Here is a 26,302-nt window from a genome sequence, read left to right on the forward strand (position 1 = left end):
TTCCAGGTCACTTATCCATTCTTCTGCCTCAGTTATTCTGCTATGGATTCCTTCTAGTGTAGTTTTCATTTCAGTTGTTGTGTTGTTCATCTCTGTTTGTTTGTTCTTTAATTCTTCTAGGTGTTTGTTAAACATTTCTTGCATCTTCTCGATCTTTGCCTCCATTCTTTTTCCGAGGTCCTGGATCATCTTCACTCTCATTATTCTGAATTCTTTTTCTGGAAGGTTGCCTATCTCCACGTCATTTAGTTGTTTTTCTGGGGTTTTATCCTGTTCCTTCATCTGGTACATAGCCCTCTGCCTTTTCATCTTGTCTATCTTTCTGTGAATGTGGCTTTTGTTCCACAGGCTGCAGGATTGTAGTTCTTCTTGCTTCTGCTCTCTGCCCTCTGGTGGATGACTCACCAGTTAAGAAGATTGCAGAATGGGTCTCATCAATGCTGGTAGGAAAATCCATCCAGTCAGGTCAGGGGTTCTATGTTCTCTTGGATGGGTCAGCAGCTGTAACTCTCAGAGTTTTCCATAGTCCAGCCAACTCCAAATGACTCTAAGCCTGAGGGTCTACAAGCTGCAGGAACAGCTGTTTCTTTTTAATCAATGTTTTATATTAGACTCTTAACTTTAAATGTTTCCTTAGTAATGATAAAAATTTCTGTTGGTTGTTCCAATCACAGCACTAAGCATTTCATTTGCCTGTTTCTAAAATTAGTCAGGTATTGTCACCTCACAGGAGTCACTGAGCTATTCATGTCAAAACAGACCAAAAACACAAAGGAAGATGAATTAAGGAACAAATGGCAAACGGTCATTTAATTAAAAAAAAATATATCTTGCACGACTACTCAACAGATAATACCAAGGGAAAAGCATCAACTTTTGTCAGTTAGATTGTCCAGAGCACAGTTCTCCTTTCAAGTAGCTTAGGTATGATTCCACTTTACCTTCAGTATAGATATTAATACCTTGATATTTTTATGAAATTTTGACCTTATGTTGAATTTTTATTAGATTAAAAGTTACATAGGCCATATTGTAAACAATCTCCCTAAAATTTAACAATTAGGGAATTGGAGAAATATGCAATTATATACAGTTGGTACCATTAGTAAGTGCTAATTAGAACCAAATATGGGGGTGGGGGGTGGTGAAGACTACAACAACTTGTGTTAAAAGAGCTTATACTCTAGTTAAGTATACAGGACATAGAGACAAATACCTGTCACCAAATTAGAAAAGGACACACCACAACAGAGGTAACAATGCTACTTTCAACTGGGTCTAAGTCAGTGACTCTACTGCAGAATAACTTTTTCTTAAATGCTCATCTGCCAAAATGAATATTAATACAGAAAGGTAGCTGGTGTGTATTGTGGACTGAATTGTGTCCCTCCCCCATATGCATGTTGAAGCCCTAACCCTTAACGCAATAGTATTTTTGAGACAGGGCTTATAAAGAGGTAATTAAGGTTAAAAGAGGTCATAACGGTTGAGGCCCTAATCCAAAATGACTGGTGTCCTTGAAGGAGGGGAACAGACAGACACCAGAGCTCTTGGAGGAAAGGCCATGTGAGAACACAGCAAGAATGTGGCCATCTGCAAGCTAGACAGGCCTCACCAGAAACCTACCCCTGCGAGCACCTCAGTCTTAGACGTCTAGCTTCTAGGGCTGGGAGAAAATAAATTTCTGTTGTTTAAGCCATCAAGTTTGGGTATCTTGTTACGGCAGCCTCAGCTGACTAATATAGAATATTTGTAATTTAAGAAGCAGTTCACTAGACATGAAGCTTACACTCCTAACACCCACCTTCAAACTGATTTTGTATATTTATATACAGCTGACCCTTGAAGAACACGGGTTTGAACTGCACTGGTCCACTTACACGTGGATTTTTTTCACTAAATGCGTACTATAGTATTACACGACCCATGCTTGGTTGAATCCACGCGTGTGGAACCACAGAGAGGGAGGGCCGACTATAAAGTTACATGTGGATTTTTGACTGTACGGGGGTTGGTGCCCCTAACCCCCACTGTGTTCAGGGGGCAACTGTATTTACATACATAAATATTTATATTTTTATGGTATATTTACATATCTCTGTGTATAAACGTCTAGAAAGAAGTAGCATGCCTGTTAGAATGCCTTTTCCTCCCAATTTATATTACACGGAGACTCTGGTATTCAAGGAGCTCGTACTCCAGTTGGGAGATTTAGGACATGCAGACAAGTATCCACAGTACAAATTAGAAACGGAGGTGCCAGGGAGTGGTAAAAATGGCACAACTGCTACTTCAGAAGTGAGGCTCTTTCCGCCATGGGGCTGGGGCTGGGGCTGGGGGCGGGGTTGGGGTAGGTGTTGGGGTGGGGCTGGGGGTGGGGTGGGGTTGGGGCTGGGGAGGGGGTGGGGGGTGGGGCTGGGGTAGGTGTTGGGGTGGGGTTGGAGGTGGAGTGCTGCGGGAAAGGATGTGCAGGCGACGGGCTCAGGAGACAGCAGAGGAGCTGGGATGAGGGAGCATCTGTGCTCGGCCCGCATTCTCTGGGGCCCAGCACTGGCCGTTCAGGCAGATGACGCTCGATCCCATGGGATTACTCAGAGCGCTGCAAGACGGCTGGTCCCCCTGGTCCCCCAGTAGCGCCCTCCTGACCCTGTAAGATCTGTAATATCCCCTTACACATTTCCAAAGGCCACTCAGCAGCAGCGTCTCCCGCAGGAGAGAAGAACTAGAGGTAAACTTTTAAAGACGTGAAGGAAATGGCAGAGGTGCTCAAATAAAACGTATTACATGACCCATTAAATGACTAACACATGTGATTCTAAAAATGGCATATGGAAAATTACTGCTACAGAACTTATCCTGCCACTCACCAGTTACAAGACCTTATCACATTTGTTCAGAGTTAATCTTAATTTTCTGTCTTGAAGCTTCTTCTTTCATTCATTCATTCATTCATAGAGCCCTGATTATATTTGATTTCTTTCTTTTTTCTTTCTTTTTTTTTGCCAGTACACTTGCTTTATTGCAAGGATAAAGAACAAAACCCTACAAACACCAAGGTAGGAAACAAAAGTTATTTATAATAGAAATACCTTTACCTACTCATTACTCCCAGGGTGCTTCTGATGGAATCGACAAACATCCTTTACTCGAGGGAAAGAAAAGTGTCTTTCTTTTGACTTCCATACACGTTTCAGGCTACCCTAAACTGATCTTTCACTTTAATGATCTCCCTAAATGGTGTCTGTGATCTGGTTTCAAAATGTAGAAGGGATGAGAAGTGTCCCAGACAGAGAGAATGATGAGAAGGTGAAGACAAGGCCCACGCTGAAGAGAATGGATACAACTGAGGTCCAAACCAGGACCTAACTGAGCCAGCAAGGTCCTCCCCAGTCAGCCGGCCTGACAGCGACCAGGCTTCCTCTCCACCCTCCCCCCGACCCTCAGTTCACTGCATGTGGGCAGCTACTCACGGAGACTGCGGCCTTGGAGGAGGGGGTGGGTGGCTGGAGCTGAGGTGACATGTGAAAACCAAGACAGGTTTTTATAGAGAAGACTAAATTGTCAAATTTATCACTAAATTATGAAGAGAGCATTGTATGTTACATTTCTACACGTGAAAGTTTTGTTTTTGAGTGACTTCATGTGTGTTTAAGGGGCATTCTGTTCCCTACAAATATGTTACCAACATCTACTACATTTCTAGGACTTCAGTGGGTCTCAATGGGAAAAGCATTAAGTTGATCATTATGCCCAGGGCTGGCACTAACTAGGTGGGTATACTTTATTTAGCAAGTTGATAACCTCCCCGATTCTTCATTTTCTATTGAGCAGTTTTTTTTTGTTTTAGCGGTACGTGGGCCTCTCACTGTTGTGGCCTCTCCCGTTGCGGAGCACAGGCTCCGGACACACAGGCTCAGCGGCCATGGCTCACGGGCCCAGCTGCTCTGTGGCATGTGGGATCTTCCCGGGCTGGGGCACGAACCAATGTCCCCTGCATCGGCAGGCGGACTCTCATCCACTGTGCCACCAGGGAAGCCCAATTCTTCATTTTCTAATTTTACTTGAAGGTGGTTAGATATGATAACTAGACAACTTCCCATTTAAAATGCTGCGGACAGTACTGGGAACGTGTATTATTTGCCTCTACGCATTAAGCGTTGTGTTTTTGGATCATGCTTCCCTTCACATGCCACATTTGGGCCACGCTGTCCTTTTGGTTCTGTGAACCCGCCATGCTCCTTTCCACTTCGGGATTCCCACATTTGTTTCCTCTGCCTTGAGCACTCACCCCAAGCCATCACACGGTTGACCCCTTTTCCTCCCTCAGGTGATGGCATTAAGGTCATCTCCTCAGAAATCCGTACAATCTAAGTAATCCCACCCTACCTAAGCCAAACTTCCTCTATATTAACTTATTTTATTATCTTGATAACACAATTATCTTAGATTATCTTGTTTATATATTGATATGCTATTCTTCTGAATTCCTAGCACACATCAGTCCCTGGAATTTAAGCATTCAGTAATTATTCATGTGAAAGAATGAATGCAGGCAACAAATGAATATTTATAAGATTTTAAATACACGTCAGCAACACAACTACTGCAAAATTATTTGTCTTGGGAAATCGATTCATCCTATATTTCAGAAAAAAAAAATGAATAAAAGAAGGGACTGCTACTCTCTTTCTTAACACCACAGTTTTTATTAAACAAGCTCTCTAGGACGTTTTTTACCTGAGTCTTCCTAAAGGGCATAATGATGTATAAAAGGAGTAGGTTTCTGTTTCCACAGATAATTGTTTTTCAAGTAGCAAAAAGACTGACTGTGTGGGAGACATTCTATCTTCTGGCTGGTAAAATATTATACGAAAAAAACTGTTGAAAATTCTGAAGAGTAACTTTCTAATTTTACATGAAAAACAAGCCTGTGATAAAGAAAGTCTGTATAAGAGAGAAACAAAAACAAGCTATAAATTAGGTCACTAGACTTACAACAATATTTTTGCAAGAAGTTTTTATCATTTTTGGCTAGCTTTTAAGCTTGGACTATAAGATGTCCCAGGAGGCGAAATGAGCACAGGAATTTATCCTCTGACAGGGTCAAATGGAATGTCCTTTGCGATCCTGGCTGAACATTTACCCTCATGTTCAAATGTGGACCATTCCATTTATCTAAATCTATGCTTTCAGTAAGACATCAAGTATTTTATCTTTAATTAGGCAAGGCATTAAACTCCTATTTTCAACTGCACCTATTTCAAGTTATAAAGCTCTACATACATGCATACATACATTCTCTTGTCTTTATTAAGGAAAAATTCTTTTATTTACCTAAAACGCTCTTTCTTTCTCTCAACTCTGAAGTTATTCTAGAAATTTGGTTCTTGGTGTAAAATACCATGTTTACTCTACCCAGACCATTTATTTTCATGAGAATTTGATTCTTCTTTCAAGCATCATCTTTTGAGATCAATGAAGAATTAAAGGGTATAGGAAAAGCTGGTGTAAGTAAATAGATTTTCTCACAGAGGCCAGAGACACAGTGGTAACTGGGATTGATATCAGAAACATAAAATCATAAGGAGCATCTGAAAAAGTACTGATAAAATTAAAAGAAAGACATCGTAATATATTATATAGTAAAAATGAACATAGATAAATCCTAGAATTATTTTAAAAAATATATTTGGCATGCCAAATTTTAAATAGTAATCACTAACTGAAATTAATGTTAGTTTCTCAAAATTATCAGGCAGTTTTCCTACTCTACAGTGACATTAAAATCAAGAAAACCTGGAAAAATAAAAACGGAACCTTGAATGCAAGCAAAGATGCTTCAGTAATAATTTTCACACAAAGCCTCATTCTATGTTGTGCGCCAGTCTAACTGATCTTACCTGTTACTCATATAAGACATTATGTAAAATAATGAAACAATGCAGGAAAAAAAATATGGATCTTTGTCATATTCCACACTCACATTTTAGCAACCTCACAAAATTAAAAACGTTGTCCAAATTAAATGTCAGAAGAATTATTTATTTTACCAAAGTGATAATGTACGTCTTGAAAGGCTTGTTACTAGCTTCAAGGAAACAGAAAACAACTACAAAGCTAAGTTAAAGGCAACTTTATTACAATACTTTTCCAAACTTCAAAATGCATTTATTATTGAATTTAATCTAATATATAATACATTATATTACAAGACAGAAAGCATTTCTGGTCAGATATTTAGCTTGCATGTAAAGCCCAAAACAGAGCTTCCTCGGAACAGCAATAATGCATAATAGTTTATATCACTAAGTAAAATATTTCTCTGATGTTGCATAAAGAATCATTCATATTGCAATTTATTTTATGTTCATTTCCCCTGATTTAGAAATAAAGCAAAGCTATCTTTTCTTCAACTTACTAGCTTATACCTAGAAGTTGTCTATATCCTAAACACATCCACCAGCTTAGAAATAATTGCTTTGGTAGAAAACAGGATTTTTAAAACTAACGAAACCAAACGAACACTATTATTTCCCCATTGCAAACAGGGGCAGAATTCTCTTCTTTCCTTTTTTGGGAGCCAAATCTGGGCCCTCCTGCTCTTCAGACAGTCATCCTCAATAGTTTCTGCTTTACAAAAATACCCAAATCTGTAATGAACTCTATTCTAACAAAGTCATCTCTTTTATCTTGCCTCCTCATATTTGCTTACTTAGAAGCGTTTACAGCCCACTTTGAACATTACGTAATAATGAACTTTACAATAAAGTAACCTTGGGAAATGCAGTAACATAAAGGAAGTATTTTCCAAATTAGACAAGGACATTATTTGCTCATCCACCTCTACTTCAACCAATCAACCAGATTCCACTTACGAAAAGAATTCCTTTTCCAAGGTTACTCCTATAATAACAATAAAAACAGATGTAAATCCACTGAATCAATCTGGCTCCTTACTTCACTCTCTCGGTTTAACATTTGTGAGCTACCAACTAGCACAAAACGTGTTCATCCTGCTTGTTTTCACAATGGCCGGAAGTGGTTAGAGAAGTATAGAAAAGATTCTATTTTGTCTTTCATAAGGCAAATTTAAAACGGATTTTGCTATGAAGTTGGAGGAAAAGAAAAAGGGAACGAAAAGGCATGTGCTGGCTGCTCTTGGGGCAAGGTTCATAAATCACTGTACGTTAAGAGCGCGTGCTGAAACTTCATGGTGCCAGTCACGTAATTTTGTGTATTTGGGACTAAAGACGTGAAGGGGTGTCTTTTCCCTGCGGAAATAAAAAGAAAAGAAAGAAGAAAAGAGAGTGATAGAAGAGTCACAAGAAAGAGAAAGAAAAGGTTTCTACACTTAGATCACCATGCAGAAAACGTGCCTTCCAAAAGCTTAATTTCACAGAGCTGTTTTGTTTAACAGCGACGATTTCAAGGGTAGAGCATGTTTAGAAGTACAGAAATTAATCTCTAGAGCCCTCTTGGAAACGTCCATTTTTTTTCCCCAAACAAAGCGACTGCAGGACAACACATGAACTCATTCACAAACATCTGTAGTGTTAGCAAAGCACCCCCAGATATACCCTTCTGCCCACTCACTTCAATATTGAAGAAAACAAGCCGCAGACAAAAAATCCAGACAGCATCAACTAATTTAAAAATCTGTAAGTTGTACATTTCAGTCCCACAAAAGGCACCAAAGTTAAGCTTAGCTCCTAGGTGCAAAGACAAAATGCCATACCACTCACTTGAAAAGGTGAAAAAACACAAATTGAGACCATTCATAAAAGGAAAGCATTCAATTTACCAAAAGAAAGGACAACTTACTTTGCCTTCTTTGTATTATCAGTTTCAGATTCTTTCACTGAAATAAAATAAGCAATATCCAATGTCAGTTTGCTTTTTTTTTAACTTTAAAATCACTTAAGCAATTACCTGTATCGATTAGTACCAAATGGTCAAGTTACACAGAGCCGCAAAAAAAGTTCCTTATCACGTTGGCATTGGCTATACGCTATAGTCAGTACTATGACTACTACTACTGCTACACTTTTCAATATAACTCTCCTGGGCTGGCTGCTTATTTACAGTACCACTATGCATGGCATAATTTAAAAGAAAACTGTCTCAGGAAAATTACTATTTTCCAATAACTGTCCATCAGTCTAAATGCCACTCTCTGTGGCAGAGAAATAGTCATCCATTAGAACCCCTAGGCATTCACTTACTACGTTCAGTCCCAGTGATCTGGGCTAGGATTCGGAAAGAGCGAGACTGAGTCGTTCCAGTCCTTGGACGCCAGTCTTCAGTATCTTCAATCAGTCTCTTCTTACTGGCATCACTGTGAGTAGGTATGTGATAAAACTCTGTATAACGATCCATAATGTGTTTTCTTGGTGGGCTAGGGTTCAAAAGGGAAAAAAAAGGATTAAAATATTTATAATTATGTTAAGGATAAAATAACTTCTCCCATATTATTTATAACTTATACATTTAATCCTCAATGTTCCTTTTGTGTATTTTGCTTTTTCAAGTATACTCAGTAACAATTTTTCTTAAAAAAAGAGAGTAGACTAGGTTATTTTTTTAAATTAGTTTAAAAAAAGGTACTTATATGCTAATATAAAATAATAGTATAGATGGCTATTCAACAGAAAGGTTACCGTTTGGGTAGGATTTTCCTTTTAATTGACAGAAGAAGGCAGCAGAAGAGAGATTTCAACATGAAGAAAAGGAAAAGAAAAGAATAAGAAAAGAAGGAAAATAACAAGAAATTGCAAAGTCCACAGTAATTAAAATCAAACAATTCAAAATTACTGGTATAGTTCATCTTATGGCTAACGAAGCAGATATGGACTACATCCACAACCACTGTTAAATACCCGTATGCTGCTAAAATATGCTGGCTTTCACAAAATTAAATGATCATTTCTTCACCGGGCCCAGGAGCCATGAATGGTTTAGTACAGGCTAAACCAACAATTCCAAACACAATTTTGAAAAGGGTCAGAACTTATTTTCTACAGTGTTCTCATTTATGTGTACAGATAACCCTAACCCTAAATAAAGCTGGGTGCAGGATCACTGCTGCAAAGAGCTGTGGTCTATCAGAAACCAACAAAATATTTATCAAAAGACCAAGATATGAATTGTGGCTCTATGACTTTTGACTAGTCAATCTCACTGAGCCTCAGTTTTTTCATTTATAAGAATATCACATATAAAGTAGCACTGTTCTCAGGATTAAATGAAATAATATATGTGAAAGGGATGTGTAAATTACGGAGTTCGAGAACTTTGAGTTTGCTACGACTATTCATTTTTCTATTAAGAAAGCATAAATACCAATGTTACGGAATTTACAATGTACATTATTTAAACACTTTAACCTAAGATCTAGGTAACTTTATAAATACTCCTCCCTTCTCAATCCCGCCCCCCAAATAGGATAAATGCAAACTAAATTATGAGTTTCGTTTCAGAAGAGAAGAAGGACTAGCAGACAAGTGGCACAAGATCCAAGCAGAGAAAGTACCCTAAGAGTGCCAGATGTGTGTGGCAACACCTGCTAGGTTAACTCACTGCTAAAAAATCACATTGCTATCAGAATGCCACGTGACTGCTGTCATTGTAATAGGGATACCATCAAAAACTGTCTCAGTACACTAGAACAGTTTGTGCCCAGTGACATGGTAGAATTAACGTTAACACTAGCTTTGCAGTCAGACAGGTAGTAGTTCTAAGCATACATCCTCCATTCAGTGTGTATTTTATGCAAGTCATTTAACTTCTCCAAGTCTCGATTTTTACCACCTGAGAAATGGGGATTGCATCTACTTTAAAGGGTTGTTTTGAGGAATAAATAAGGTAGGTAAAGTATGTAAAAGTGCTTTCCACACTAACACAAAGTAACATAATGTGTTCTTTTATGATTATTAGCAAAACTATTTGCAATGCATGTTCTAAGACTACAAGTCATCATATATGTAAAGAACAGAATCAATAGTATTTACACATAATACTAATAATAGTATTTTAATACTATTTAATGGTATATTTAGTAGCATATTTTAATAGTAATTCAAATTATTATTTATGATAAAATTTTAATATTCCAGGAGTGAAATACCTAAAATAGCTTTTACTGATATTGAACAAAACCTCCTAACCCTTTTTAAAATAGACATAATTTTCTTTAATTACAAAATAATAGACATACGCTATTTCATAAATACACTGTCTCTGGCAGATTCCCAAACAGACAACACTTTATCTTATGCAATTACTTGAAAAACTTTATATTTAAGCTACTAAACTTATAGTTTTAAATTTCTCTATAGTCAGTAAGTGTTTACTCTTAAATGGTGCCAATTTCAGCTATAAGACTATTTTATCCTCTATAAAAGGTTTGGACTATAAAAATACAAAAAAATAGTGTTAAGCTAAGACACCAAGATTAATAAAATGTCACCACTTAAGAATATTTTTTAGCCACAACACACTTGTGAAAAGTACAGTGCGTCTTAGACTCTTTTGTGACATTCACCACAGCTTAAGGTCTGTGTCAAGTGATAGAAAGTTTCTAAACGTTTACTGCCTTTGAAACTCTCATGACTACGATTAAAGAAGGGAATAATCTCAATAATTTGATTTTTTGAAATGTATTTGGGATAGAATATAAATTCAACTATCAAGAGCAAACAATTTATTTCAAAATACAGACATTCAAAATTAGCAAATTTATTCAAAATTTTAAAAAATATTAAACACGGGAGGCCCCAACCATATCTCTAACTCCAGTATATACTGTCTATAATAATAATCTATCTTTCTGAAGGTTTAGCTTTCTAGCATGGAAAACAAGTTTCCTAGGCTCCTAATATATTTGAAAATTCTAAGCAATGAGAAGAGACTAACAAAATTTGGTGATGGTGTTAAGTTGAAAGCCAGATGAAAAGTTGCAGAGAGACAATGATAAAAATTAGAAAAGAAACCACTGATGAGGTACTTACACAGTGCCAGGGTTACTGAAGGAGGAATAACACACACACAGAAAGATGTGATAGAGTAGAGAAGACAGTGATGTTCCCAGGATGATGGGCAACAAAGATGAGGCCAAAAAAAAAAAGGAAGAAGAAAAAATGAAATAACAAAATTCAAAAAAATGAAGACATTACACCAAACATCATGCTTCAAAATAATCATGTAAATGCAGACAAACAAAAATGAACAAGTGTTAGTCAAAATTCTGTTACACTGTTATTATTTGGAGAACAGTTTTATCTGTATTTGTTTGTTTCCAAAAAACACTGAAAAATATTTTATATATTAATGCTAGTTGAAGTCTCAAGTTACTAATACCAAGAAAGATTCACTATTTAAAATTTTTTTCTAGGTTTTTATAAAATTTATTTTAGAGTGAATCCAAATTCCTACCATGGTTCCTAATAAAAGGCAGAGATTAAAATATAAATAAGATGTAAGATATAGAAACAGATCATTTTAGAATCACTTTTAAAATCAGAGCAGACGAAGAGAAAATCTTTCAGTCTCACATAAGATAAGAAGTATACATTACTAATAGCAAGTGTAATCTCACATAAATTATCCTGAGCCATACACTATAAAGGAATAATATGCTATATGAAAATTTTCTCTTATTTTTTAAAATGAAGTGATTATGATGAAAAATATATGAAGCAGTGGGTCATAAATAATAGTCTATTACTCAATTTTCATACTCTCCCCTGTCCATCATTACCACCGCCCTTATTCAGAAGCAAATTCCAGGAAGTTTAGAGCTCACTTGTAGGAACTCCAGAGTTCTGTGTTATCAGCAACCTAATTATTGCCCAGAAAGGCATGTTTGATATGATAAAAGAACTAGGTTAATAACACCTAAAGAGGAAAGACATAATTCATTCATATAGCCTATTAAGCATAAAATCATTAAAAACAAATATATTCACATTCTATTATGTATAGAGACGATGAAAGTATAAAATGCTATACAGCTTCTCTATGCGTTGCTGAATCAATCCTACCACAATGATGTTTAGTCAGAGTAACTAATTACTCATTATAAACGCAGTGAGAAAAGCTGCCTACCAGTTTGAATACTAAGACTGTGCATTGTAGCTAAGCGGTATTTCCACACATCAAAGTCAGTTTCATTAACTCAATAAAGGGCTGAGTTTTGCTGAGTGGGGGTGAGATGCAGGATTAAGTTAATCTCAGTAATTTATGGGCATTTAGTCTTCTCTAAACCATAATGCAAAGCATTCTCTCCTCTGCCTTGCTATTTTAAATAGTAGGGAAACAGTTTTTCAAAATAACCTCCTCTGAATAACCTCAGAATAAAATCTTAGATATATATTTAAACATTTTAAAATTTAGGGAAGAAGTTTTATGTCAAAATGAAGTTGGGGGGAAATATTCTATGATGTGGTAAGGGGTAGCCAGCAGAGGGTTGATTAGTTAAAACCTAAAGATGCCAATTTTAATACTTTGAACAGATATTTTCATGAATTTTAGAAAATGTGCCCAAGTGGAATAGCCCAACATACACCACAGTGGCATTTGTGCCAACGTGACAAGTCAGATGACGTGGCTTTTCACCCTAGCTACGCCACCCACTTCCTCTGTGCCTGGACAAGCTGCAATCCCCAAGAAGCCTCCTTTTCCTCAATGGTGAAATGGATTACAATTTCTTCATCTTTCAGAATTCTTGTAAGGGTGTATGTTTTTGTATTTGAAAGCACTCTGAAAACTATACAAATACAGATTCGTTGTTAGAATAGATCCTCCAGCGACTCAACATAGAAAAAGTATTATCAAACCCAACTGTAGTTTATGCACATTATTCACTCATGTAGCCTCAATTCACTCAACTTATCCTCAAGTCTATAACCATGAAAAACAAATACTAATTCAAAGTAACAGAAATAAGCCCAGGGCACAAACAGGTGACAGAACCAAATATTTGGCAAGACACACCAAAATTTGGCTTCAAAAAACCCTAGGCTTGAATCTTAGCTCTATCACTTGAGAATTCAATCACATACTGCGTTTCAAAACATCTAGCACAATGCTTAGTAATAATGAAAAAATTAATGAATCTTAATCTGCATTTTAAAAAATGTATATTTAACCTAAATGCTTACATTTATTTTTCCAAGTCCCATTTTTTTCCCCTTTATAAGTCAAATTGTTACACTGGAATCTAGTAACTAGTGGAAATCTTTGTGTACAGAATTTAACTTTAAATAGACCAACAATAAATCAGGGCTTGGGGGTGTTTCTCTAGTGCATTGTGCAATATTCTTATGTGTCTATAACATGAAACTCTTCAATTAGTGAGATCGTAGCCACACTGGAATAAAGTTGCTCTAATAATTCAATAGTTAATCCCTCCAGTGTGTCTAAGATAGATATTCCATATTTCCAATTCTACTCTAGAGTATGATGATAAGGAAATTTCAGCACATGCTCAGAATAATCATAACATAAAATTAATTTAAGTTCTTACCTAATGTGATTTTTATCTATTTTTAAAGCTAGTAATCACCAGTTTATCATCAATACCAACAGACACAAAAGCAAGGTTTTGAAGTTATACCACAGTAATTTTCAATGCCTATGCCAACTACCTGTGACACTTAACAAGCTGGTACTTAACTCTCTTAACAAATTCCAAGGTGCACAGAATTTTTATCATCCAGTGACACACAACTGCATATATAGAGTTCTCAAACTTTTAGTAACACTGGCTGAAAAATCGAAATGGTTCTTAAAGATTTTACCTGGGAAATATTGGGTTTTGATATGAATTTGGAAAACAACTCAGTTTTATATGTACTATTCACTAGTGGTACATATGTTTATGCTTTACATTCTATCTTTATCTTTGTATTCTGATAGTCTTGACTGATACAAATTACCCCGAACATTACCTCTTTTAAACCATTACACAGCAAACCCCACATATATTTTCTGATAAAAGTTAAACACTACTATTTACTACCATAAAGGAATTCACCACAACACAGCAATGCAAAACCAAACTTATTGAAAAGGCTAAATGTGGTTATTCTAAATTACAGCTATTTTGCAAAATTTAGCCTAATTTTGCAAAAATCGGGCATTCATGCTGTTTACTCATATATAAGTCACCATATTTTCTCTCCAGTAATGTGGATACTAACTCTGTCACTTTTGTTTTCTGTAAAGAGAAAAGCATTTAAAAAGATTACTATCATATCATGTTTTGTATCTTCCAAGGCCAGGTTCTTCAAAATCCCACATAAGAACTGTTAGAAGAAACTGCAGTCCAATGAAATTAAAATTAATTAAGGATGCATGAGAGACTTACCTCTTGAAAGCAGTGGCACATTATAATGCAAGGGCATATGGAAAGGGAAAAGGTAAATCAGTTAAACTACTTGATGTAAAATAGACTCCTTTCCAGTTTGGAATATAAAGTTCCATTTTGCTCTAAGTAGAGTAATTAAGAAGACAGTAAGCCAAAACTAAAAATTCATATATGTACAAGATGGACTAAAAATTTCTTAGAAGTACCTTGTTCATTATTATTTATAAGAAGGAATAGGAATGTTAACGTAGTATTATTAAGAAATATTATAAAGATAGCAACACAATCGTTAGATTTCATACCATTAGGATGAATAACTATTTCTCAGTAATGATGCATAATTCATAAGCACTTATTTGTGTCTTACGTTTATTAATCCTAGATAAATTTGGGTGGGTTGCCTATAAATCACTTAAAAACTAATAGTCCTCCTGCTTTGAAGAAAAAGATAACTTATGCATTTAACTTCACATCCTCCTAAACTCCTAAATTTTTGGTTACTGGCATGTATTAGTTTTAAAATAAAAAGTAATTCATAAAAAGTAACAACTCTCTCTTAAAAAAAAAGGAACAACCCTCAACTGTGAAAGAGTTTTGCTTAAGATCTTTTGTCACACTATAAAAATGTGGAAAATTCAATAATCACATAATTAGTAAAAACGCTGACAGTGATTTCAGGAAAATAGTTTGACACCGGATGCAGGAAATTCATCAATATCACAAAACACCTGCTCTTCAAAATGACACATCACCAACTAGTAAATAGTAAAATGTGTGATTTATTTTCGATTTTTCTGCTCTAAATGTAGTAAGAGAAAGAGCACTGCAAATATGTCTCAGAACTTCATAGATACTTTGTTTTCAAGTTTTCATCGTGCTAACGTATCTGGACAACATCTGAAATTAAGCTATTTTTAAATGCAATCAATTTACGAATGCAAAGCAGTAATCTGCTTGTTAATGATGCAAAATATGTAATAATCCCTTCTGTCCTGAACCTTGTGCAGCGCTGAACGCCAGGCATGTGCTCGATAACCACGTGTCGACTGATTAAGAAGCCACTGTAGAGACCCTGTAACCATACCTCTGCCTACAGCTTCAGTTGGAAAATAATAAGCTTTAAATCATTTCAAGTTTGATCACCAAAGCTGTACTCATAAAACACAATTTCAGCTTGGTATTTTCACATGTTTTCAATGTAGTACCTTTCCGTAACCTCAATTTGCTTTTATCTCTACAAATTTCCATTAAGAAGGCTTTCTTATAAAATTTCAAGAAATGTTACCAAGGAGAAAAGATTTTAACTCAAATACTTCCTTCAAAGGACTTTTTTCTACTGAGCCTGGAATTTAACAAACACAATAAACTTCTGCTTTTAGTTTTCTGTGGGGCTAGCATTTGACAGGCAGCATCTGTTTTTTCAAGGTACTATTTTGATTACTCTAAAATCTATTGTCTTAAAAAAGACATACCAAAAAATATATAACCAAACGCATCTCAACACTACATACTACTTCTCTTCCTCACATGAAAGAAGAGATAACTTAGGACACTAGTTTTTCTCAATTTATACATCGAAACTTTCAAAAGCCATCCACCACCACAAAACCGCATGTAGGGCCCCGTAGCTGTCCTTCCAGACCTGCCCCTTCCTCTCAGCAACAGCCTGGAACCCTGCCACCTTCTTTTTCAAAGCCCCCAAGTTGCCATGGCAGCAGTGCTATGAAAGCACAGCCCCTTCATTACATGAATTAACATTCAGAAGGGATTATCTCAGAAAGGACCTATCTACACAATTATTTTAATTATATTTTCCTGGGAACCGGCATTGGTAAAAACAATCACGCATGCAAATTATTTCCTTTTGTTTTCCTTTTAAAAGACACTTTTGTCACAATAAATCTGATCAAAATGATTTTACAAAAATGACTTTGGCTTAAAGTACGGTCACTGGATTCCAAAAAGAATAAAATAACCGTCTATAAATGGAGGCTGCTGAGAACAGACTTCAACCAGTTTTTTAAAAATCTGTACCATAAAGGGGGGAAAATTATTATAAGGAATGGATTTTCAAAAAATTCTGCTAACATTATATATTTAGTGTCCACTGCTTTAAATTTTAGAAATATTTTTACAGTGAAATATCCTCTAATTTGCTTCTGATATTTTTTAAGCATCCTTTAATGTTACTGTCCTCTCATTACTGTTTGATTTTAAAGACTAAATTCCAGCATAAGTTTATCTGAAAAGAATGTTGCTTAGCTAGCTGACCTAAGCTAATGCATCATACATAGACATGAGTCAAAACTAAATTTGTTTTCCGTCTTAAAACTACTTCCTAGAAAAAAAGCTTCTTACAGACTTCTCATTTCCTCTCTTTAGCATGAGATACATAAGCTGACACAACTGCAACCACTCTGTTTCAACTTTTGGTGGCTCATAAAAGGATGGAAAAATTGAGGAAGAAAGATTCAAGGTTTGCCTTGCATTATAAGGGCCAGCTGCTCCACGTTGTGCCAGGACTTGGAGAAAAAGAGTTACAGAGTCTGTTACATGGTTCATAACAGGTCAAAATGCATAATTAGGTCTGGATTAACCTATGATCGCCTTGCAGAAAGTGTTGTATTGTATGTAACATAACGCTACATGTTAATGAAGCAAATGAAACTTCATCTCCCTCCCTTCAAAGAACAGCTGATTTTGGGGGGGATGGAAATTAAGTTTTGCTTGGAAATTGCCTGAAAGAAGAGTTTTGATAAGAGCAGAAAGCACCCTTGGCCACCTACCCATTTTGCTGTTTACTGTCACCCTGGGATCCTCTTCTCTGTCCCTCCGCTAGCTCCTGGGCAGTCTCGGCACACACGCTGGTGACTGTGGGCTGCCGTGGGACATTAACTGCAGGTTTACCAGCGCTCAGTGCAGATGACCGCTGGTCAGCACTAACACTGGCATTAGCATGCGGTCCAGATGCAGCGAATGGGGGAGGAGTGACAGCGGCCCCGGGTGCAGGGGAAGCATGTGATGAAGTGGTCGCATGGGCTGGGGTGAAGGCGGACGATGGTGATGGGATGGATGTGACTTTTGGTGAAGACACAGAACCAAAGGGTCGTGGTGCCTTATTGTAGGCCATGTTGGTTGTGGAAGTGGCTTTGGACACAGCAGGAGATGGAATGGGCACAGGTTTAACTACTTCTTTAGGTTCTCCCTATGTAAAATAAAAATAAACATACACAAAAACAGGCCAAAGACATGCAAAATAGATCCACTGAAAAGAACACACAGCTAGTTTGTAAAAAGACAAACACAATCATGTTAGCAGGCCAAACTTCACACGTTTTCAGATAAAAACAATGAGTTGATATAACACAGTATGCATGCCAACTGGTCCCAGCATGCATAACGCGGACGCACATACTGAGTAGATTTTTTTTTTTAATAAAAATGAAAGGAGTTCAAAATATTTAGGAAATAGATTAGAAAAGTTATCAAAAAGCCTAAAGGCCAAAATAAGTACCAATTCAGACATATTCCAAAGGAAAATTTTCTAAATACCCCACAATAAATAAAACATCACTAACCAAAATATTTATTTTAAAATATCCAGTCTCAATTATAATTCCATCTTTCAAACCTGTTTAATTACTCTCCAGAGTACAATTATTTGATTCATGCAGAAGCAGCAGCACATTTCTAACTCAATTAAAAACAAAACAAAACAAAACAACTGAAGGAATGTTCATTTTCATCTGACTCAGAAATGTGCACATTCTAATTATTTTGAATCAAGAAATCACTCCTTAAAAAAAAACTCAACAAAAAAAGCAAACAAAACAAAATCAATCCTTTCCCTTTCCTGTAATCCACCTGTTGTTTCTCTCTCTGGAATGTTGTGAGATATCACTAAAGATGGAATAAATTTCTTCCCTTTTCTAAAATAAATATTTAATATTTAGTAGTTACATGAGGGGAAAAAAAAGATCTTAGATGTTTCTTCACTGCCATCAGTCAAAGAAAAAAAACAACAACTAAGAAAGCTCAATTCCTCCTAAAATTAACAGAATTTGTGTTTACAAACCCCTATCCCAGAGTAAGTATGAAGTTAAAAACAAAAAACAAAAAACAACAGCTTAAGCTTCTATGACATTCAAGAATAAGTCCCTACCATCCCCAAAGAAAAACAATCAAAATTCCTTAAAAAGCATACAATGGTGGCTCTATTATGTTTAATTTGAAGGAAAAAAAAGTAATCTAAATTAATGTTACAGAAATAATAAAGCTAACTGCGGGGCATAAAGTACCTTCATGCCTCTGGGAATCAATATAAACAAATTCAATGGAAAGGCACAAGTAAAATTAAGGAGGAAACCCCTAAAAGCGCAAAACCAGATTACATGAATAATGGCTTGGGACAATTTCAGGATATATATGAGAAAAAAAGGGCACTTGCCAATAACCTAATCCAAGAATACTCTGAAAATGTAATTTAAAAACTCATTAATATTACTAATAAAATGTTATTAAAGACTTACTGTGATATTCATCTTTTTAGATTATGTGAATAGAGATAGGCAAATTAAAAGTGAAGGCAAGAAATCTGGATATGAGTTATTGATAACATACGATATTGGAAATAATGTTTAAATGATGAGGAATAATTTCAGATGATAATTCTGTATGTGTTGATTTCCACTTTCCCTCATCATCTTTAAAGAAGAACTGTGCGGAGAACTGCATCGAAACTATAAATTGTCAGTATGACTGGAGACAGGAACGCAAGTTACAGTGGTTCAAGAGGGACAGTCAAATAATATCCTAGTGATGCTAGATTAGAAACACACCTTTTGAACAGGAACCGGCTCAGGCTTGGGTGTAGCAGATGCTCTGAGGAAAAAAAAGAAAAAGGAAAAAAACATGAATTTTTGCAAACTTCTTACTAATGGAATTTTTATTATTATATACCTCAATATAGTAAATCATCAGAATTTACAGTTTCATAATTCATGGTTTTACTATTCACAATCTAATTAGTTCATGCAGCTCAAATGCTGTAAGATCCAATACCTCATATACTAGGTATTCATTAGTGTATGAATACCCACTCTACCCACTCAAATGAGGAAAGACAAACACCGGTCCTGTTTGCTAACGCATCCATGTTTAACCTTTAAATTAAGGCTATTCCCTACCAAAAAGGGTAAGGTAAAATAAACATGACTTTCTGATCCCTGCATGGCTCCTGAAACAAATAATCTGCATCTCTATCTCCAATAGTATCTGCCTTTTCTCCTATCATCCATGAATATGCCCAGAGGACATTGGATGTTTTTGTGAAGATACTGAATAAATTCTGGTTGAACTGGGTCACTGAAGGCATATTAATTTTGTATTTATATTCTTCAGTGCACGTTACTGTATCTGTTCTACTAAAACCAAACTAAGTTCTTCCACTAGGCTATAATTTCAGTGAATGCAATGACCACGCCCCGCTTGTGTCTATATCAGCACTGCACCTGGCATGTAATAGGTCATCAGTAATGAGTGTAGAAAGGAGAGAACAGGGAAGAAGGACAAAAATCCATGCACAGAACTATTCTCATATTCAAATATATTATTCTTAATCTATGCTTTTTTGCATTATTACTGTCCCTTTGGTTATCATGGACTAATAATAACGATAATTGATTTGGAGTGAGTATGTCATATAATCATGACAAATAACCAAAGTAGCAACTATCATTATCCCCATTCTTCACATGAGAAACTCCAAAATTAAAGTAAATTACTTCTAGGATGGCACTAAGGCCAACGGTCCTTATATATTACAATACACTGGCTGTAGTCAAGGACAGTAACTAAATGATTGGAGAGCTTCTAATGATTTAAAGGCTATTTTCCCAGAATTAAGGTACATGTTATGTTTAGTAATGTCAGAAGCAGTTTGACTCCTCTTACAACACATAAGCCTGAGGATAAGACAGCAAGTGTAGAATTCAAGAAATATAACCATAGTAGGTAAATAATAAGTGATAATTTTAAGATGCAAACCATGAGATCATTTTACTTACAGAGAAGCTAACACAGGATATTTGGTCTCCATGATCATAACCTAGTAATGAACTCTCATCAACATTTTTAGCAGCAACTGAATTTCCCAATAACAACTAATTTGGTTAGCCAGGGCAGGCACAGACTGAATAATTGGCTAACCTAATGAGAGACCACAATGGATGCTAACATTTGGTTAGTGCCATGTAGAATTACCCTCTGCAGTTGTACAACTTTCCACGTGTGGTCTCAATCAGACAATTTCTCTTTTAGCTTATAGGGTTATTATGACAAGCAAAGGAAACAAGTTCAAATACAGAACAGTGGAATCTTCCTTTCATTGAAATTTCACAGTAAGATGTAATCACAAAGGATCTACTCATTAAAACTACCCAAGACATGATTGAAAGTTTGCCATGGGACTTCCCTGGTGGCACAGTAGTTAAGAATCTGCCTGCCAATGCAGGGGACACGGGTTCGAGCCCTGGTCTGAGAAGATCCCACATGTTGCAGAGCAGCTAAGCCCGTGCACCACAACTACTGAGCCTGTGCTCTAGAGCCTGGGAGCCACAACTACGGAGCCCACGTGCCACAACAACTGAAGCACGTGCGCCTAGAGCCCGTGCTCTACAACAAGAGAAGCCACCGCAATGAGAAGCCTGCACACCGCAACAAAGAGTAGCCCCTGCTCGCCACAACTAGAGAAAAGCCCGCACGGCAACAAAGACCCAACGCAGCCAAAAAAAAAAAAAAAGAAAGCTTGCCATAATAGAGAAGACAATATTCTTTTTCCATCTGGACACTTAAAGGTACATGGAGCTCTTCTAGCAACACAAAAACAATTTATACAAAAGACGGATGTTTAACAGTCACTAGGTTTCCAAACAGAAGAAAACGCACATATCCTACGTCTATGAAAACAAACCCCTTAGTTTTTTCTGTTAGTTCTTATTTAAACAGGTTAGCAACAACAACAACAAAAGCCCCAGAATGGTTAGTTTTCATTAACTTTACAGCCCAACCTCTTAGTTTGTTGAGAACGCATAATGAGTCTTAACATATTTTATGGAATGAAAGTTCTACAAAAATACTTCTTAAAATATGAATTCACAAAAAAATTTTAAATTGGATCTTGAATATCTGCCCTGCTTGCCTTCTGATAAAGTCCCGTAAGTGCAATGACATGAAATAAGAAAAGCAGTCAAAGAGGGACAACCTGTCCTCAAAATTCCAGGATTGAATCCACTACATGTTAGAAACACAAGCATCATTTTGTAGGTGGAAAAAAGAAAAAAAAGATGGCTTATAAGTAAATGTCAAATGGAAGAGTGAACACTAGACGCAAGAAAAATTAGTTCTGGTTTAACTATTTAAATAACTACCAAATGAGTCCTAGAATCATTAAAACTTAGAAGGTTCCTTAGAGTTACTCTATCACATGCCAATCAGATACATGTCTGACCCCTGTTTGAATATATATAGGAGTTCACAGTTTAAGACATGTAATTTTTGAATCCTGTTTAAAATGGCCTTCATTGTAATGTGTTATTTTGCTTTTTTGGAATAAACAGAAGTAGTCAACTGGTCCACATTAAAAATATTTGGAAAAGCATTTTTAACACACAAAATATGTATACAAATCTATAACATACATTATTTACATTTTAAAAGATCAGTAGGGTACATAAATCTCATATTTAAGTGTGATTACATATTCTTACAACACAAACTATTGTTGCTTGGGAAATTTAGAATACATGACAATTGAAATCTGAATAATGAACAGCAATCACACCAGCTTTTTAAATATCAAACTTTACTAATTATCACAAAACAACAAAATAAAAAGATACAACACCTTTTATTTTCAAAGTGTCAAGATTTTTTAAAAATATTAATGCATAATGTTTGTGAGAATACTCTGTTGCTGGAAGAATTATATATTATTACAGCTCTTTTGGAAAATAATTTGGCATTTATTTATAAAAGGCTTGAAGAAAGCTCACACCCTTTGACTTATTAAATCAATTTCTGGGAGTCTATCATAAGGAACTAACCTAAAAGAGGAAAAAGACTTTATGTAAAAATATACTCATTCCCTACAGTATAACTTATAATAGTGAAAAATAGGAAACAAGCAATTAAATATACAATGAGGAAATGGTTAACTGTAATATAACCAAATGATGAAACATTATGCAATGATTAAAAATCATTTTGAGAAAGAATTCTGAATTGCATGATAACATACTTACTTTACAATATTAAGTAAAAAAAGAGAAATATAAAATAGCATATAGAGCATGATCAATGCATGGAAAAACGTGGTTGGAAACACATCAACATTTAGTAGAAGCTCTCTATGAATGATATTTGTTTTCTTCTCTTTCGTGTGTTTTCCATATTTTATGCACTGTACACGTGCTATTTTTATAATAAGTAAGACTATTTCTCAAAGCATGCTTCACAGAAAACTACTTTCTAAAACACAACCCCGCCCCACCCCCCAGAACAAAGGTTCTGTTATCAAAGATATCTAGAAAACTTGAAGTTAAAGTTACGTAAGCATTAAAGTTACGTAAGCATTGTTAAAGTTACGTAAAGGGACTACTCAAAGTCTTTAAATGCCCAGGAAGAAAATACTGTGGATCATGGTCCATGCCCATTTGGAGTTTAGAATACTCATTTATGGAACTCGTTTTCAGAATATTCATTTGCTCAGGAAACCTTTCTCAAGGTTGGAGTTAGGAAAGGGAAAAACCCTCTGAGAAATGCTATTTTAAAGAAACAGTAAAGAGAGTAAATCTCTGTCAGCCTGAAAAGTTTTAAGTCTCCTCCAGGTGGCTACAATTAAGAGAGAGAAACACTACAGTCCGCAAAATCCTGGAAACCTTTTGTCATACAGAATATCGCTCTTACTGAGATGGTGCTTTCATGGACTTGGTTAAACAAGATACCCAAAGCCTCTGAGCATAATTTAATCGATGTTTAACGAGGAAAATCTCATTTCCTTCACCAAACTGAAATATGTATTTCCTACATTTCCTGAGGAGAAAATCCTAATATATGAATAAGGAAAGCTAGTTCTCAAAATTAAAATTCTTATAGTTGTCTTTCTTTTTTTTAGAACAATACTGGATTGAGCATCTGCTCCTTTAGTTTAGAAATGTGATAGATTACTTAAAAGCAAGTAATTTTATAAAGACTTTAAAATAAAGTTTTAAAACCTGATGTATAATTATTAAAAATTATTGCTACATTTTTCTGTTCAAATCCTGGGAAATACACAATGGGATAATAGATTTCCCTTTCAACCGCAGCGAGCGACACAAGTCACTTTTGTGCAGTGTGGTGTGTTTCAAACCAGAAGAGATCCTGGCAATGGCTTGGTGCCACGGGTCCAACAGTCTTCTTATTGTTCTCTCTTCCCTTAGTGCGAAGCCCCTGTATGGGAGTAAGCCACGATGGCGGGAGGCTAGTGCCCTGGCCCGGTACTATCCTCAGCTCATGGAATTCAAAGAACAAAGCCGTCAGTGTGGCTAGAGCAATCTATTTTGAAAGCTGATTGACTTTTGTGAGAGCAGTATCCAAAATAAAAATCCCTGATGCATTACAACCAGTTTCAGAACTTCTGGCTGAACAGTTGAAAGGAGTTCTAAATTACAATGTTGTATTCAAAACTGGAATTGTGGTGCCCTGGTTAGAATAATGCATAGGAAAAATAATACCATAAATAAGCGACAGATCTATTAAAGATTAGATTCAAAGGAATCATGAAAAACTGCATTGTTCAAACGCTCAATGAATTTTCTAATACTGCTGTATAAAGTAATACGTTTTTAGCTAATAAAAGTTGCCAGTGAATGTTCACATTAGTGTTTAAGAATGAGGAATTATGCAACAACTGGAGTGATAATGATTACTCACATTACTCATTATGTCTTGGTGAAGCCTTCAACCATATCTAATACACTTAACTCATAAACAATCATACAGAAAAGAGGAGGATTTTTAGTTCATCTTCCGTGAGATGAGCTCTATCTAAGTTTCCCACAGCATGGCCATCTTTGGGCTCACTGACCCCGGGACCCATAAACACTAGGGCACATCATTAATCACTTTAATTGCAAAGTTGTCAATTTACAATAACAAAGCAACTCCAGAGGGGAAAAAAGTGAGCACTCAAGTGTGTAGAGGGATGTCTCTTTAAACCATTTCCCTATATTTAATTGTACTTCTAGTCAGCCGGCTTTCCTAAAAACTCAAACCTTAAACATTTAAATCATTTATGGCAATGCATCAGTGGTTTTTTCCAAATGATCTGAGAACACGTAAAGATTATTTTTTCTACAAACATAAGTACAAAATAGTACTTAATATCAGCATGTTATAACACCTTTTAGCTTATAGAAGATTATATTCACCACATACACATGCATTCATACACAGTCTCATTTTCTTTCTCTCTCTTTGCATTTTCTCTATTTTACTATGGGTACTAAGTAAAGTATATTTTTTCCTCTAGAGAGTAAGAAATAACCCAAAGTTGGACAGACTTTGAAGAGTGGGAGAAAGAAGGTAAAAAGAGAGAAGCAAAGGAACTGCTGGAGCCCATCTGAGTACCCAGGACCCCCTCTGCTGGGGCTTGGCTTGAAATTGGGTGTGGCTCAGAGAAATCCAGAACAGGCAGTTAGCACTTGATAATTACCTCCCTAGGTAAGGGAAAGGGCTTTTGTTGTATAAATCCTTTTCAGGTGGTCACAGGAGTTGATGGGGCTTGAGAAGAAATTTTCAGCAACCAGTTCTAAATGAAGCCACAAAGGGAGAGAGGGTGAGGAAGGAAGGAAAGGACTTCTACTGAGCTTCCCTAACCCACACGGTTACAGTATTATCAAGGAGGAAAAAACGGGGATGGCGGGGAGGGGAGAGAAGGGAGCATTAGGCTAAACTTAAAATGATAACATATTTCCCATTATTTGAACAATGAGAGGATCGGTGTCAGCATTCAGCTACCATTTATTGGGGTCAGTCATACTAGGAGCTCAATACTGAATTAAAGGCCTTATATACAATTCTTAAGTTTCAGAAATAAAGTCTAGAAATGTTAAATAACTTGGACCACTAAAAAGTTTAATGCCAATTTCTACATTATCCTCCCTCTAATATATCCATCTCACTTAGCAGAAGCCAACAAATTAACAAATATTTCTTCATCTCATGATATGCTACTTTATTTTCTATGGTTGAAGTACTGTTCCAAGTTTGGGAACACGGTGGTAAAAACAAGCCAAAGAAGGTCCTTGCCCAGAGTCTACATTTTAATGGAGGCGGCAGATAGTAAGTCAATAAGTAAGGTAGTTTTATAAAGTGATAAATCCAAAATTTCCCATTATTCTACTTGATTCTAGATACAAGAAATGTTTTTTTCCCCTACGTTTATTTCCAAAAGAACATTTTTATTGGGGAAGAAAGTTTCATTTGTCTGTCGTGCCTCATGTCCACACTCCCAATAACCTCAGCCTCATTTAAGGAAAAAAAATGCATTTTTCTAACTAGTATTTATAAAATAATTTCTATAAAAAAGAATGTTGAAGAAATTATATAATATTTTAGATGTGTTCAAGGTTACATAAAAGGAATTTCAAAGTTCAGGATAATTCATACTTATTATAAGTAAAATTCTTTTAGAGTGAAAATACCATTTCAATAAAGGGTTTTATACAAGGAGGCTATTTTTGTATGCCCCATTGTTAAGAAATGGCAAACTTTACCGCAAAGGGCCAGACAGTCAATCTTTTAGACTTTGTGGGTCACAGGATGTAGATTCAACTACTCAGCTCTGCCATTATAGCTAGGAAGACAATCCAGACAAAATATGAGTGAGCATGACTG

The 26,302-nt window shown here is 35.9% G+C and overlaps 1 protein-coding gene across 5 annotated transcripts in view; it reads right to left on the reverse strand.

Annotated features, from left to right (window-relative positions):
- Window positions 1-26,302, reverse strand: part of PDLIM5 (PDZ and LIM domain 5) — a 220,156-nt gene that overhangs the window by 80,377 nt on the left and 113,477 nt on the right. Inside the window, exons 4-8 of one of the 5 annotated variants that reach the window (XM_032631938.1) lie at window positions 19,204-19,246; window positions 17,152-17,243; window positions 8,223-8,395; window positions 7,822-7,858; window positions 6,119-7,271 (exon numbers count right to left, since the gene is read on the reverse strand). In XM_032631938.1, coding sequence (XP_032487829.1) covers window positions 7,178-7,271; window positions 7,822-7,858; window positions 8,223-8,395; window positions 17,152-17,243; window positions 19,204-19,246 — 439 coding nt within the window. In that variant the 3' untranslated portion in view covers window positions 6,119-7,177. Of the gene's footprint in view, window positions 1-6,118; window positions 7,272-7,821; window positions 7,859-8,222; window positions 8,396-17,151; window positions 17,571-19,203; window positions 19,247-26,302 lie in introns of those variants that run through there. The other 4 variants (XM_032631937.1, XM_032631935.1, XM_032631934.1 and 1 more) reach the window with 4 other exon arrangements.

This window comes from Phocoena sinus, chromosome 5, assembly GCF_008692025.1.
Source record: "Phocoena sinus isolate mPhoSin1 chromosome 5, mPhoSin1.pri, whole genome shotgun sequence".
Lineage (NCBI taxonomy): Eukaryota > Metazoa > Chordata > Mammalia > Artiodactyla > Phocoenidae > Phocoena > Phocoena sinus.